The 15,787-nt window shown below is 41.7% G+C and overlaps 1 protein-coding gene across 5 annotated transcripts; it reads left to right on the forward strand.

Annotated features, from left to right (window-relative positions):
- Positions 1-744: 744 nt before the first annotated feature.
- Positions 745-15,453, forward strand: PCID2 (PCI domain containing 2). 5 transcript variants are annotated; one of them, XM_068425421.1, is made up of 15 exons: positions 745-870; positions 1,357-1,447; positions 3,188-3,277; positions 3,619-3,692; positions 4,434-4,499; positions 6,128-6,169; positions 6,671-6,725; positions 8,406-8,509; positions 9,257-9,332; positions 9,454-9,595; positions 10,568-10,689; positions 12,733-12,806; positions 12,977-13,102; positions 13,314-13,437; positions 14,368-15,453. In XM_068425421.1, the coding sequence occupies exons 2-15, from the start codon at positions 1,412-1,414 to the stop codon at positions 14,455-14,457; spliced, it is 1,221 nt and encodes a 406-aa protein (XP_068281522.1). In that variant the 5' UTR covers positions 745-870; positions 1,357-1,411; the 3' UTR covers positions 14,458-15,453. The 5 variants fall into 5 exon arrangements, with proteins under 5 accessions (XP_068281522.1, XP_068281526.1, XP_068281525.1 ...); XM_068425424.1 differs by having other exon boundaries at positions 748-870; positions 10,589-10,689; XM_068425422.1 differs by having other exon boundaries at positions 854-921.
- Positions 15,454-15,787: the final 334 nt, after the last annotated feature.

Here is a 15,787-nt window from a genome sequence, read left to right on the forward strand (position 1 = left end):
GCCGGAGCAGGAGCCGAGGCACAGCAGCGTTGCAGCCGCGTTTCCCACCCCTGACCTCGGTTACCCGCACAGAAGAGGCACCAGCCCCGAGAGGCCGCCCGCACCCTGGTCACCAGCGACCCCCGTTCCAGGCGGGGCACGCCCGGGCCTCACGCTTGGCCGAGCACAGGCTGCCAGGGCGCTGAGCGTGCCCCTCGCTTTACACGCCTCCCGTCAGCGCCTTTCAGAGCGGTGGTTTCAAGAGTTAAAATACTCGATACAACTTTTTGGACGCCAAGTTCACAGGGGCTCCCCGCGGGCACCGAGGTGCCCAAGAGCGCGGAAGCAGCCGGCAGGGCGGGGAGGCTGGTGGTCAAGCCCGGGTGCTCGCCGGGGAAGCTACTGTCACTGTGGCCCTCTCTCATGGGTAGCGCAGGGCCCGGGGCTCACGGCCGTTACCGCCCGCCTCCCTTACGCGGGGAGGGGACAATGGCGAGCTGGAGCGGCCGTCTCCGCACTGCCGATAACCACGGCGGGCGACGCACGACCGCCCGCCCGCGAACGTGCAGCACGCCCTACCGCACGAGGCTTATCGCTGACGCACGCCCTCGGCCCCGCCCATCGCGCTTTTCCATTGGCTACCGGGGCAAAGCCACGCTCCCCCGGGCGCCGCTGTGGGCGGGGAAGACGCGCGGCAGCAGCTATTGCGGGTGGGGGAGCTGGGAAGCGTCACGTGACTCGCCGGGTTTTTCCCACTGCCCCTCGGAGGCGGGGCGCGCGCGCCGGTTGGCGGCTGGTTCGCGCCCGTGCCTTGCTGGGTACCGGAAGTGCAGCGGAAGTTGCCGGAAGCGCCAGTACCGAGTGTCGGAAGTGCCGCACGGTGGCCTGAGGGTGGGCGTGAGATGGGGCAGGGCAGGGCCGGGCAGGCCGGGGCCGCCGGGGGTGAGGGGCGGGGGGGCCGCCGGGGGTGAGGGGCGGAGGGGCCGCCGGGGTATGCTGGAGGGTGCGGGCGAGGCCCGGGCGGGTGTCCATGTGTGCAGCCGTGTGCGAGTGGGGCCGCGTCCCCCCACCGCGCTTCTGCCGCTTCTAACGTCTGCCCTCCGCTTTCGGCAGCCGCCGTTTCCAGGGCGCTCCGCCCTCCTCGGGGCCATTGTGCTAGGGTTCCTCCTCCGCACGGAGGTTCCCCTCGGCAGGCAGCGTGTGTCTGTGCTCGGCTCTGCGTTCCCTGCGGCCGCGTCCCGGTATCCATAGGCTGGCAGCAGCTGCCCGCCAGCCGGAGGTTTGGTAAAGTCACCCTGTGTTTCCCCAGGGCGAGGAGGGAAAGTGCGTGAGATACTGTCGCTTCGCTGTTCTCCTAAACTCCTGTTCGTTTTGCAGAACGTGATGCAACTGCATTTTATTTGGGACTCCTGCCTCTTCAGCTTTAATTTTAATGGCACACATCACCATAAATCAGTATTTGCAGCAAGTAAGCAAAATTTATTTGTGGGCACTGTTAGATTATGTGGATGTGTTTTTCTTTGCTAGAAATTTGTTACCTTATTTAAGAAATAAATCAACCTAGAATGTGTGATGTGGTAAACAAATACACTTTTAAGGCTGTAGTAAGTATACCACTGTCTGCCAAGGATGTATTCCTGGAATTTCTGAAAAGTGTGATGGTTGCTGATATAATGGATAGTGAAGTAATTTTTCCATAAGGACTAACACATTGGGATTGTGTGTGCGTGTGTGGTAGCAAATGCAGCTCAGGGATTTAAGAAGAAGAGAAATGTGGAGACACTGTGTGTAAGACATAGAGGATGGAGAGACAAAAACAGGTCACAAAGGTACCAGCTGGACTGAACTTTCAGTGTCAGGCTTTTAGTGTGACCGCTCTGAAACATCACATTTTCATCCTTGTTACCATCTTAACCCGCTTCAGTCAAGATCAGTCAAGTCAGCTGAGTGAAGGGCACAAAAAGAGAGTAATTGTTTGGTTTCTAGTCTCAAAAAATGGAGTGACTGAGATCTCTCAGGACAGTGATCTGCTATGAAAAGTCAGCATCTTCTCCAGCTGACAATCCTTGTGATCCTCTGTCTCCACCCTCCATATCATATACAGTGTCTGTGCATTTAAACTGTTTGCATTTTCTTAAGTTTATGCACACCCCTCACCAATACCGTACCTCTTATGAAAAATTTTGCTCTGTGTCGAACTCGGACGCTTCACTGATGGAATGGACGCTCACTAGGTGAGGATGGAAATCTAAAGCAACGGGTAGTCCTGGCAGTGACAGGAGGATGCGTAACGCTTAAAAATGAAGACAGGCAAATTAAACACGTAGCTATCGTTCTAAAGGCAATGTCTGATATTAGACTGTCAAGACTGTAAATGTTATATTCTGTGGGAGAAAGGTTTAATTCTGCTTCCTGCTAAAGATAACTCTTTGTTTAAAATAATCTGTCTGAGCAGCTTATTGTGATATCAAGCTGGATATTTCTTCAGTTGTGGAAGTAGTTTTAGATATTACTTCTTAGGAGTTCCTTTCCCGCTGCTTGTGCTTTGTTTGTCATATTTTTGTGTCCTGATAGGAAAAAGATAAAATCTTTGCTGTACGTAAAGCCCATACCAAATGGGAAAAGTCATAGATTAAAATAGCAAGGGAAGCAGCAAAAGAGGGAAAATCAACTGCTTAAACTCTTTCAGAGATTGGTGGTTTTTTTCCCTAAGTCAAGGAGAGCTAATTTTGCATTTTGAAAGTAGTTTCTCTTATTCAATGTTAAATTCATATGAAATATATTTGCGAGTCCTGATTCATGACATGCAAATTCCATCTGCATCGTTACAAACAGTAATAATCAAAGGTTGTCCATGAGTTCAACGGGAATTTTAAAAAGCTTAACCAAATCTGGTTCACAACTGCTGTTTTACAATGCGAAACCCATCGAAGTTGTTTGGAGATTCTATGGTTTGCCCATATCCTACAAATAAAGAAAAAAACACAATAGTGTTCACCTCACCTTCTCCCTGTTACGTTTTTGTAAAACAGATATGTTGAAAGTACAATATTGATTCATTCAGTTTTAAACCTTTAAAAGCTCACATATGGGTTGGTATTAATGTGGATGAACAGTGATAACCAGCAGGTGGCTTCTGTAGTCATGTAAATATGTTGTACGGCTGTTGCTGGATTTTATTCTCTAATGTGGCTGTTTTCTTTGGTAGGTACAAGAAGCCATTGACAGCAGAGATGGACAGTTTTGTGCAGAATTGGTATCATTTAAACATCCGCATGTTGCAAACCCAAGGCTACAGGTGAGAATCTGTGTTTGACGTTTCTTTTGTTTTGCTTTCAGTTTTCTTAGCTGTCTCTATGAGTTCCTTTCTATTGGAGATAAACCTCAGAAATCTCTTTCACAGGCCAGAGCAGGATCCCCTTGTAGGTTTGTTTCCCTTTTCTTCTTAAAAGGATATTATTTACTTAATTTTTTTTCCTGGATGGCTTTTTGTGTTCCACTTTGAATTGTTTTCTGGAAAGTCTCTGCTGGCCAGATCTACATTAGTTGGTAACGTGGCACAGTGGAAGTGACTATAATGTTCTGTTTCTGGTGCATTGGATGTTCCTTTAATGTTTCATTGATTTATTCTATACTTAGCTTCCGTCTCCAGAGGAGAAGTGTCAGCAAGTTTTGGAACCACCATATGATGAAATGTTTGCAGCCCACTTAAGGTAAAGATGGACCAGGAATGTAAAATCAGTTGTGAGGCGTCCAAGCAGGGATGGGGAAGGATATCCTTAAGTTTACTTAGTTATTTGAAAGGCTTACATCTGAAAACTCGGTATTTATTACTCCTACAAATAATGCTAGAACTGCAGGAAATAAGACCACCTCTTTTCTCTCCACGTAAAGTTTGCTTTGTGTAGCTGGCAGTCATCTGCATATAGCCATTGACACAGCTTTGGTTTTGGTGTTTGCTGTTCCCTTTGCTCTTCATTTACTAGCTACACAAGAATTTAGAGTGAAATAAGTAAGGAAAATAAATATTTTTGAAAAGGAATTTTAGGCATAAAACTATTCTTAAGACAGCTTTAGGACCTAAGTAATTCTGTGAGGCTTTTATTTTAAAAAGTTCTGCGTTAATGCAGTCTTTAGTTCAGTTTCAACAGTCTTGGAATTTTTTTTATCTATGCCAATCTTGGTGACAGTTTCAATAAGCATTAACTTATTACAGTTGATACTGTACTTATTATAGAAACAAATCCCTGTTCTCTCAGATCAGTTTTCTACAATTATCAGGCTTAGTGCTGTGTTAAAATACTTGTGCCATTTTGTTAGGAACATTTCTAATCATATTTCTGTGTCTCTTTTAAATAAACTCTAAAGCTCTATGCCTGTTAAAAGGCAAAAAGAAATATTTGTCTTACGTATATGATATTTTCTGAGGTACTAATGCACTTTTTCTTTGACAGGTGTACTTATGCTGTTGGAAACCATGACTTTATAGAAGCATACAAATGCCAAACAGTTATTGTCCAATATCCTTTTCCATAAATCTTGTATATTGTTTTCACATAAACTGTGTGTCTTCTTGTAGAATAAGTTATCTTTATCCCTTTTAAACTTTAATAGAATGTGGTCTGCTTCCAAATACACTTCAGCTGTTTAGGTTCTTAAGCAAGGAAATACAGATACACTCTTCTTTCAACTTTCTGTAGGACCAAGAAGGAATCTGTCATTTGGCTCTAAAACAGAAAATGAATTTTTGCAGAGTATAGGAGACCCTCAGATCTTTAATATACATCCCAGTTTGTACTTGGCTGGAGAGGAAGGTACTGATAAAGCAAGCTGCTATCTTATCTCTAAGAGACCAATGTTTCTCACGGCTACTGCAGCACCAAGGAGTGCATGGCTGTGCTCGCATTCTTCCCTACTGCGTCTTTGTATCCTGACTCCTCATCTACTTGCTGCTTTGTTGACTTCTGCCCTTTTATGTAGTGATATGTGGTACTGTACAACTGCTGGTTTTTATATCTGTGCTTCTGGACAAACTGGCTGCCCGGGGCTTGGATGGGTGGACTCTTAAATGGGTTAAAAACTGGCTGGATGGCCGAGCCCAGAGAGTGGTGGTGAATGGGGCAAAGTCCAGCTGGCGGCCGGTCACTAGCGGTGTTCCCCAGGGCTCAGTTCTGGGGCCGGTGCTGTTCAATATCTTTATAGATGATCTAGATGTAGGGATTGAGTGCACCCTCAGTAAATTTGCAGATGATACCAAGCTGGGTGGGAGTGTCGATCTGCTGGAGGGTAGGAAGGCTCTACAGAGGGATCTGGACAGGTTAGATAGATGGGCCGAGACCAACGGCATGAGGTTCAACAAGAACAAGTGCCACGTCTTACACTTCAGCCACAACAACCCCATGCAGCGCTACAGGCTGGGGGAAGAGTGGTTAGAAAGCGGCCCGGCAGAAAGAGACCTGGGGGTGCTGATCGACAGCCGGCTAAACGTGAGCCAGCAGTGTGCCCAGGTGGCCAAGAAGGCCAATGGCATCCTGGCCTCTATTAGGAATAGTGTAGCCAGCCGGTCTAGGGAAGCGATCGTCCCTCTGTACTCGGCACTGGTGAGGCCGCACCTTGAGTACTGTGTTCAGTTCTGGGCCCCGCACTTCAAGAAAGATGTTGAGGTGTTGGAGCGAGTCCAGAGGAGGGCGACCAAGCTGGTGAAGGGTCTGGAGGGTCTGACCTACGAGGAACGGCTGAGGGAGCTGGGGTTGTTTAGCCTGGAGAAGAGGAGGCTCCGAGGTGACCTTATTGCAATCTACAACTACCTGAAGGGAGGTTGTAGTGGAGTGGGAGTCGGCCTCTTCTCCCGGGCAGCTAGCGATAGAACAAGAGGGCACAGCCTCAAGCTTTGCCAGGGGAGGTTCAGGTTGGACATCAGGAAGCATTTCTTTTCATAAAGGGTTATTAGACATTGGAATGGGCTGCCCAGGGAGGTGGTGGAGTCACCATCTCTGGATGTGTTTAAGAAAAGACTGGACATGGCACTTAGTGCCATGGTCTGGTTGATAGCGGTTGGACTCGATGATCCCTGAGGTCTCTTCCAACCTGATTGATTCTGTGATTCTGATTCATTTAATAGCATTTTAAATTCTCCTAAATACAATACATCTTTCCTGCGAGCGTTTCAGGCACATAAAGAGGAAAACTGGTGAGTATGCTGTAGAGAGCTGCTAGAAACTAGACTCTCATATTTCACTATCATAATACCATAGTAGTCAAACTAAAATTATGCCTATAGTTTTTATTTGTCCTCAGCAATACTTAAATGCAGCCTAATTGTTTTTGCTTCCTGTTTGAGTTTTTAGATTCAGAAGTGTGAAAGATTTAGTTGAAAACTAAATCTCTAGGCTTAATTATGTAGAATGGTCCATAAGTAAACATGTGAAGAATTTGTTCAAGGTGAGATGGTATTTTATTAAAGCCACTGTAAAAAATGTTTCTTAATTAATTATTCCTCCAGTGTAGGATTGCTGAAATGCTGAGATCTTGAAGACCTTTACATTTAAGAAGTGCATCCTACTTTATTTAAAGACTAATGTATACTTTTCTAGTTTTATGACCAGCTAGCAAAAAAAGTAATGCTTATTTCTCATGTCTTACTTATTGCATGATTTGCACATACTAAGTATACTATGTTTTACTTTTCCAGGGCTTTACCTATTATGTATGCTGTAGCCCTTGATCTTCGAATTTTTGCTAATAATGTAAGTAGATCTGATTAACAGCCTCATTACTTTTATCTGTTAGGCATTTCCATGGTGGAAATATTTTAGACTTTATTACATAGCCTAATTTTGCTCAGTACTGTTTAATTCCTTATTTAAGATTTTGTTGACACACTAAATTCATTCAGTCCTATTGAAAAACTAGGTTGCTTAGCGTGCCCACCTCCCATTTACAGCTTGAACTAGAAGGTTCTGAGGATCTGGACGCAACTCACAGCAGTTGCTTAGAGCATATGAAGTGATTAAGTACTGTCTTTATAGAGCAGTATGGTGGCACAGCTTACTATTTCCATGTGTTATCCTTGGGATTTAGTGGAATCTTTATAAGGGTGATATCCCAGACAACTGAGCTGATCCAACCGCTTACCACATCCGAAGAGGGAAGTTTCTGCCTCCTTTCCCCTCTGTATGTGCTGCTGTATGTGCTGCTGTATGTGCTGCTGTATGTGCTGCTTTTGATGCTCATTGGAGCCCCTGCTGAGCCCACACAACTGCTGACAAGCAAAAAATAACCAAACAAATTCACATTATTTTTCTCAGGCTAGTGAACTAGCTAGGCCAAGGTAAGTGGCAGGGTCGTGATCTTGCTCCTAGTCACTTTACCTGAAGAGGTGAAGCTAGAGTTCAAGTTATGTTAGAGTTTGACAATATCAAGTATTTTCAGTGTTTGTCCCCTCAGCACTTTCTTATGCCTGCCCACCCACAGAACAACACATTTGGCATGCTTGCAGAGAATACTTCGTGTGTGTGTGTGCTTGCTCCATAACAGGTCTCGATTCTCAGTCTGAATGAGGCAGATTTGTATATTGGAGATGTATGAGAAAGGGGAAAGGGGGATCAGTCATGTTGGAAGTGTTTGAATTCTGTCTTCTAAAGTTAGTATATTCAAAGGATGCGGATACAGGAAAGACTTCTGCAGCAAAGGATGCATTTCTGTTTCTTTTCCTTACATGTCAGCTAGTGAGAATGCAAGCATTACAATAAAACCTTTAGAAAGCACATAGCAAATACTCGCTATTTTTTCCCCCACTCTTCTTTGTTGTTTAAATTCTGCATAAATCAGTGCATGGATCTTTCCCACGTGTTGGCAACTCTTTTTTTTTCTCTTGCTGCTGTAATATATGTTTTCCATTTCTTTTGAAAATCCCAGCTCCTAGCAGTGTGTGTTTCTACTAGAAAATGTTGAATATGGTTTAGAAATAAAATCTAGCCCTCGTGGCTGTGGAGAGAAGCTTAATTATAATTTCTAAAACTCAGACTCCATAACTGGGGAATCATTTTAGTTTGCTTTTGTTCAAAAGACTTTTTTTGCCACACTCTTGGTCTTCAGAAACTTAAGTTGAAGTGTTAACGCTCCAGTTCAGCTATCAGATGATCCTGAATTTAGGTTTCTGAGAGCTGCTTTAAGCTTAGTGGTGCAAAAGGTAGTAGAGGTCAGTGCTATTTTCAAAGAACTGTCCTGTGTGTTAGGTTTGGTACATGTTCAGGAGCCTCTCTGAGTGTTTTCTTTTATTCTGGGAGCTTGACTACCTTCTAGGCAGGCATGACAAATACACCGTTATAAGACTTCATAAAATGCTGTATTAAGAAACTAAATTGTTTACAACCCAGGGAACCAGGATGTAGAGTTACACATTGTTTCTTGCTGTGTAACGATAGGCAGATCAACAGTTGGTGAAGAAGGGGAAAAGCAAAGTCGGTGACATGTTGGAAAAAGCAGCAGAACTACTGATGAGCTGTTTTCGAGTCTGTGCCAGTGACACGTAAGTGAAAGATCCTCTATAGAACTTGCACTATTAAATTGTTAAGAACTTAATGAACTTTACATAAGATTTTTCCAATTACTAAGACCATATCTGGGTAAGAACAAACACTTCTGAGGCTCATTTCCTCTCCTTTATAGTCTGGTCTCTCTTGACTGTTAACTACAGCTGGAGAGGCCTCCCTTCAGGTTTAGCATTCCTGGCAGATGTTGTTGGGAGGGACTGATTATGTCCCTGTTTCTCAAGAAAGATCATTAACACTTTTGTGCCCTGTTCAGTTGTGAAGTTTGCTTCATTATGGTTAAATGGAAAAGAGGTGACTCTCTGCTTTCCAGTCTTAGCAATTTTAACACTTCTGAAGTGGAGAAAATGCCTTTTCCATCTTTCTTTCACCTTCAATATTATAAGCAAGTGCTATGCTAGTGTGTGTGTTACCTGCAGACTGGAGTGAGGACCCTGATGCACATAAATAGTATTTCGCATGACATATTTTCATTATGTTGAGAAGAAATGTAGCAGAGCTGTTTAAAATTTAACATGGGAACACATGTTCTGTTTTAACAGTGCTGGTATGGTTTAAGAGAAGGAGTTTGGCCTTGACTTTTATTTTCAGACACCTATTTTTACCCTAAAAATCCATAAAATATCTATGGAGTGAATTTGCCATAAGGACAAAGTCATTTTTTTCTTACAATGTTCAGTACTAGTAGGTTTTTTAATTTTTTTTTTTTTTTTTTCTTATGACAGTCGAGCAGGCATTGAAGATTCCAAAAAGTGGGGCATGTTGTTTCTTGTGAATCAGCTGTTTAAAATTTATTTTAAGGTGGGGTTCAAGTCTGGTAAGCTGCGTTTTGTATTTCATCTTTTAAGTCAAACCCACGCTTTTTTATATGATGCCATGAATCTACACTCTGAATAAAATGCAATTAATTTTTTTTTAACAGATCAACAAGCTCCATCTATGTAAGCCCTTAATTAGAGCAATTGACAGCTCAAATCTGAAGGATGAATATAGCATGGCACAGCGAGTTACATACAGATATTATGTTGGACGCAAAGCCATGTTTGACAGTGACTTTAAGCAAGGTACTGTGTGCCAGTAAGTTTTAAAGTCTTGCTGTTTGGTGTGAAATCTGGCTGATGTCGTGTGTGTGCTACACTTCTACTACACTTCTAATTGTAGTATTGCCCAGTTTTAAAATATTTGTGTCAGTGAAATTCTCTGTAGTCTTATGCATTGTGTGCAAGCATGATAAAATGTATAAGCAGCCAAAAGAATAGGTTCGTAAAAGATTTCACAAAGGAGGCTTTGTGACTTTCTTGTCCTCTTCAAGTTGCTGTATGCCACGTAGGAAATCTTCAGCAAACTGTAGTGTAGAATTAGTTTCTCAGTGCATTGATTTTGGAAGATGTAGAAACCGTATTTCTGAGATTTCTTATTCACTAATAGAAATGCTTCTAGAGCTGAGGTGTACAACTTTCATTGCTAACCAAAGCCCCTGACCAAAATCTGTCCTGGAGTTGGTTTTGTTACTCTAAACAGTGTCTTCTGCCTGCCAGGCTTGTAATTTTTTCTTTCTCAGTGAAAACTGATGAGAGATTTTCATGTTGTCATATTGTGTGATCTCACTAGCACATTTCTGCAGCTCAGCAGATGTGTGCGTCACGTGCAGCTTACATCCACTAATCTGTGAATTTAGAAAAGAGAGTTCTGTTTCGTCAGTGCTTCTTGAGATTCTCCCCTCCTGCAGTAGTAACACAATAATGTTACTGAAATGAGCTGAAAATACCAATATTGCTTGTAACTGTTACCTCTGACGTCTAGATCTTGACAAGTTTTCTTTGACTTTCTGAAGGAGGACTTATTTTTCTGGTAATACTTTGTATTTTCTGTGAATCTCCAATAATTCGTACAGCATTTTTCTTAATGTATTTTGATTGGTGTATCTATATCTTTTTTGTATAATTTCAGATATGTGTTCAAGCTACAGATGGACATTGAGCACACAACTTGGGTTACAATTTTAATCCATTTTTGTTGTTGACTTATGTTACTAGCACTTTTATTTGTGTCTGCAGCTGAAGAGTATCTGTCATTTGCCTTTGAGCACTGTCACCGCTCAAGCCAGAAGAACAAAAGAATGATTTTGATCTACCTGCTGCCAGTAAAAATGTTGTTGGTGAGCAGATGTTACTCATCTAAATAGTTTTTTGGGGGCAGATAACCAAACGGACGCTCAGTATGGTTCTTGTTTTTCTTTATTGGAATTCAGAGGCTATCTGTGCCTGAACCCTGTAAGAGCCAGTGTATGCTCACTTTGTTGTGTGGGGACAAAACCTGTTGAATTGTCATTTATAGCAACACAGGAAAGGAGAAAGGGGAAAAAAACAACCAACCAAACAAAAACCCCACCCTCCTTTCCCCTTACCTTCCTCCCACCCCTCCTAAAGGTGCAACCTGGGGTTACTTCTGTAATAAAGATAACTTTGAGCTCTTTGGAGAAGCACTTAACAGTGTAATGTGTCGTGTAGCAGAGTGCCTGTCTGGTGATTAACTGCACAGATGGGCCAGGGAAAGCATGGATTCACTAGTACAAATGTGTCTGCTTCTTTCACCTGGTGAAAAGAAGGAGGATGTGCAAACAGATGGCTGAAGACTGTTGAGGGGGTTTGCCACAGGAGCGAAAGGATTCCTATCTTTGGGTTTTTTATTTGCACCTTGTGCATTTGCCCATTCGAGGCATGTCAGAAGGGTCATGAAGCAGAGCATTTTGGTTTTGAACAAATCAATGAAGAGTGGTTACTATTTGATCATTTCATCTTTCTATTAAAAGAATTAAGCAGGTCTCTGCTGGTTGTTCCTGTCCTTTCCCATGTGCTGTGCTAACGTTTGTGTATCCCCGAGTTAGTGGGCTCATGCTAACAATCAATTCAGTGTAACTGGCAAGAACTAGATTTTAGAGTTTCCTGTTCCTGGCCATATTACCAAAGTTATCCACGGAGAATGTTGTTATCACCTGCTTCTGTGAGTTGCCATCTTCCACCTTTGCCTCAACCTGTTTATGACCATCCTTCGTTTTCCATTCAGTGCTCCTTTTTCAGTCCTTTGCAGTATCAAGTGGGTAAAGGGGGAGCATCGTGGGTATGATAATTGGCTTCTGATTTTCATTTTTTATTTATTGACTTTCATACTGGTTGCTTTCAGATCAATCAATGGTAGGGTTGATAAAGGAAAACTAACAGTCTTCCTAAAAACTTTGTCCCAGTCCTGACTGGGTGCCTTAAACTGGTGGGTCCGTTAGGGCCTAGAATTACTGTGGCTTTTCTGGAGCAGCTCTAGTGTACAAGAGGCACTAAAGAAACTAGATAAAGGTCATTGATTTTACAGTTGCTGTTTTTAATCAGAGCCCAAACATTAGCACTAACCTTAATAAACTGTACTAAAATAGCTTGGATGGGTTTTTTTATTCCTAGCAGCTCTCAGTAAACATGCAGCTGAGTTCTGCTCTCAGCTAATCCTCCAACCAGGAAAGGAGTTACCAACAGCATAGCATAATGGTAACTAAATTTAAAGTCTGACCCAAGTCAGTGTGCAATCTGATCCCTGCTGTGCTGGGGGGTGAAAAAGCAAAGTTTCTTTTTGATAGCGTAGGTGGTTCAGTCTTACCTGATCTAGCAATGAGAGTTAATTCTGTTTCTTTAAATTTAAACTTTTTATTTTTTGTTTTGTTTTTTTGAGAGGACATTTTTATTTCTACACGGAGGTATAGTGAAGAAAAAATCTGGTACAGACTGAGGTAGCACTTGACAGTGCTGAAGCACTGATTGTATTATTAGTAATGCTTGGGATTCCCACGGTTCTTCTGTTTGCCGATTAGATCGTACAGCCATGACATAAAATTTGGACCTGCCTATGCCTCACATCACAGGATCTTGATTTTACAAGTTTGATAACTGTTCCCCAACATTAAGAAGTGCTAAGGCTCCCTAAACCATTATAAATAAGTAGTTACCATGAGTTGAACTACAAGGTGTTTGGCGGTAACAAAGGAGTTGTCTTACAAATACTTTTATTCATCTCTTGTTCTGTAGGGAAGGGAAAAACAAAAAGTGGTTAAACATTTGTCTTTTTCTCTAACAAATGTTTTTGTAGCTTACTACATTACATGTAAAATACATTACATGTAAAACCCTGGAAAACTTGGAAACCATTTATTTTTCAGGGCCATATGCCAACAGTTCAGCTCTTAAAAAAGTATGACCTTATGCAGTTTGCTGAAGTAACAAAGGCTGTGAGGTACGATGATTGTTTTATTGCGTTGCGCGTTAGTTCAAAAAGTATTAAGTAAAAGGTATTTATTTGGGATGATTGAGGAAGGCGGGGGAGGGATATTTCTACAAAGTTGGACAATTTCTTTTCTCATTTGGGTGAGACCTTCTCATGTTTTAATTTCTTCACCCTTGTAGTGAAGGCAATCTTCTCCTACTGAATGATGCTCTGACAAAGCACGAGACCTTCTTTATTCGGTGTGGAATCTTTCTTATCCTTGAGAAGCTGAAAATCATCACGTACAGAAATCTCTTTAAGAAAGTGTAAGCATAACAAAGTCTACATTTTTGCAAAAGCACATTTAATACGGTTTCACCTAGGACTGAGACAGAAACATATAAGATCCTTAGTTCTCCCTGAGAGCGCTGAATTCATGTTAAAGTGAATTTATTGTAGAAAGGCCATTTTTCTAAGAACCAGAATTGTTATTGAGAAACAACCACTTAAAAGATTTTTTCCTGTTGTTTCTTTCAGATATTTACTACTCAAAACCCATCAGCTATCTCTGGATGCCTTTCTGATTGCCCTGAAATTCATGCAAGTAGACGATGTTGATATTGATGAAGTCCAGTGCATTTTAGCTAACCTTATATATATGGTATGTGCTGACCACTTCTTGTCTGGTCCTGCAGACTTCGGACAGTAAAAAATATTAGATAGAGAAAAAAGTTTATTACAAAAACCATGTCAGTAATCCCAGGTTTTCTTGTGTAAAAAAGTTGATTCACTTGTGCCCAAAGTGAAACGTTTTCATTTGCCCTGAGGGCTTCCTCTAGTTCCTGCCTCTTTTGCGAGAACCAGTTAAAATTGAAGTTGCATTTTACATTACAAATCCAGTACTGACATTTCTACATATGCATAAATACTGTTTTAAAAATACAAAAATTGTAACTGGGACCAAAAGGGATTTATTCTGCATTTGAAGTAGGAGACTCGTGACATTCTAACATTAGAAAATATTAATACCAGATTTCTTTGGTTTTGTTTCACATTTTGTCTTTTACTCTAAGTGGATCTCAACTACTCATGAACAGATAAAGACTTGAAATCAAGATATTTCTAATAAATCGGAGGTTTTGGGACAGCATTGCAGTGTCAGTAAGAAAATGAACCACTTCTCTGTTTCTGAAACAGATTATTTGGTGTGGTCTAGGAGTAACAGGGGGGGATTAGGTGTGATTAATTAAAATCCTAATTTTAAAGTGAGCAAGAGTAAATTTGGAAACACTTCTGTAGAGCTCTGTCTCTTCAAGGCAATATAAGCAGAGCAGTAGTGGGCTCTGGCAACAGGCTCTCAGTCTGACAGCACTGTTAGTATGCAAACATGGTTATGGTTCCAACTTTCCGCTTACTCTGTGAGTTGGCCCACTTACATAAATTGGATCCTTATAGATGTTAAGTACAGTAGTGCAGTGGTGATTGGGTATACATACATAGCTTTGCTTGAAGTAGTCTGAAGACAGCTGAGGTTATAGGCATTGTGTTACCAGCTTCCAGTACTAACACTGTCTTTTTCTCCTTCTGCCAGGGTCACATTAAAGGCTATATATCTCATCAGCATCAAAAGCTTGTGGTCAGTAAGCAGAACCCTTTTCCTCTGCTGTCAACAGTGTGTTGAGTATTGCGTCTTATCCATGCAAGTACTTTTCAGATACTCAGCTTGCCCAGTGGAGCTGCTCCTAATTGCCCTGAGAACATTGTAAATGACCTGATTCGTGTCCAGGATTGGAATACCAAGAACTGTTTGTGGCTCCTTTCCCAGAATGACTGAGGCTGCCAGTGTTACAAAGTGCGTTGGAATGAAATGTGAACTTTTCAATGATAGTTTCCGCAGGCTTTCTACATCATTCAAAATATTTCATGAGGAAATAAAGCAAAGCATTCCAAATTCCTTCTAAACTACTAGGAAACTTAAAAGTTCAGTCAGTTTTTAGTAAAATAAGTAGGGTTACTGCATTATGACTTTCAGTACTGTGTGTCAACAAAAGCAGGAAAGACAAGTGGGCTTTTCTGTGTGAGTTGGAGTTATATACATATCGTCACTGCAACTTCCATTGCTGCAAATAGAGAACCAAATGGGTGCACTTCCTTCCAAGCTTTTATAACGTGCTTTGTGTTACTATTTCTGCATTTATCTTTCAGAGAGGAGAAGTATCATCCTTTGTTACTGATGTTTTCTTTCATGGTTTAAATTTTTTTTTAAGTCTCTTCAGTAATCTTGCTGGTATTAAATACTTTCGTCAAGCCTTCTCTAAAAACTAGAGAAGTGCTTGACACGAAAAGCTTTACTGTGTCAGTGATACTTACGGGTTCAAGTAAGTGTGGGATTTTTGTCCGTAGGAGCCCATAGATGGGTTTGGGTTTTTTTTAATTCTGGTAATAACTTGTTTCACTTTTGTTACGATGAACAAAAGCTTATCTAAGTAACTTGTCCATGGTCTGTTTCATTCTGATTCTGGGGAAAACACTGCCACTGGATCCATTATTTTAAGTGTTACTATCTTGGGGGTTTTGTTTATTTGGGAGTGGTACAACATAACTTTGTCCCTAGTGATGGGATGGTAGTTTTGGGGTTTAAAAAATATTTTTAAAGGAAATAAAACATTTTTTTTTTTCCCCTCTTTGAGAGTTGGGTTTTATTTCACCCACTGGCTGACGTGGACATGATGCATAAGGGAAAACACAGGTACCATGTATGAGGGGAAGCATGTTTTGGTGTGATGAGAGTGTTAAGTCCTACATCAACATAGGCATTTAAAGGCTTGGAGTTCCCCTGGTCTTTGTAAGTTGTACTTGTGTGGATGCTGAAATAAGAATATGAATTTGCTGAATCAAACCTCAGGATCACAAGAATTAAAAATACTCATTTCCTTCTAGCAACACTTAAAATCCCAGAAAAACATCAACGCTTTTTGAGTTTTAGGATGAACAGTTCTAGGAAATTTAAA

This window comes from Nyctibius grandis, chromosome 2, assembly GCF_013368605.1.
Source record: "Nyctibius grandis isolate bNycGra1 chromosome 2, bNycGra1.pri, whole genome shotgun sequence".
NCBI lineage: Eukaryota > Metazoa > Chordata > Aves > Nyctibiiformes > Nyctibiidae > Nyctibius > Nyctibius grandis.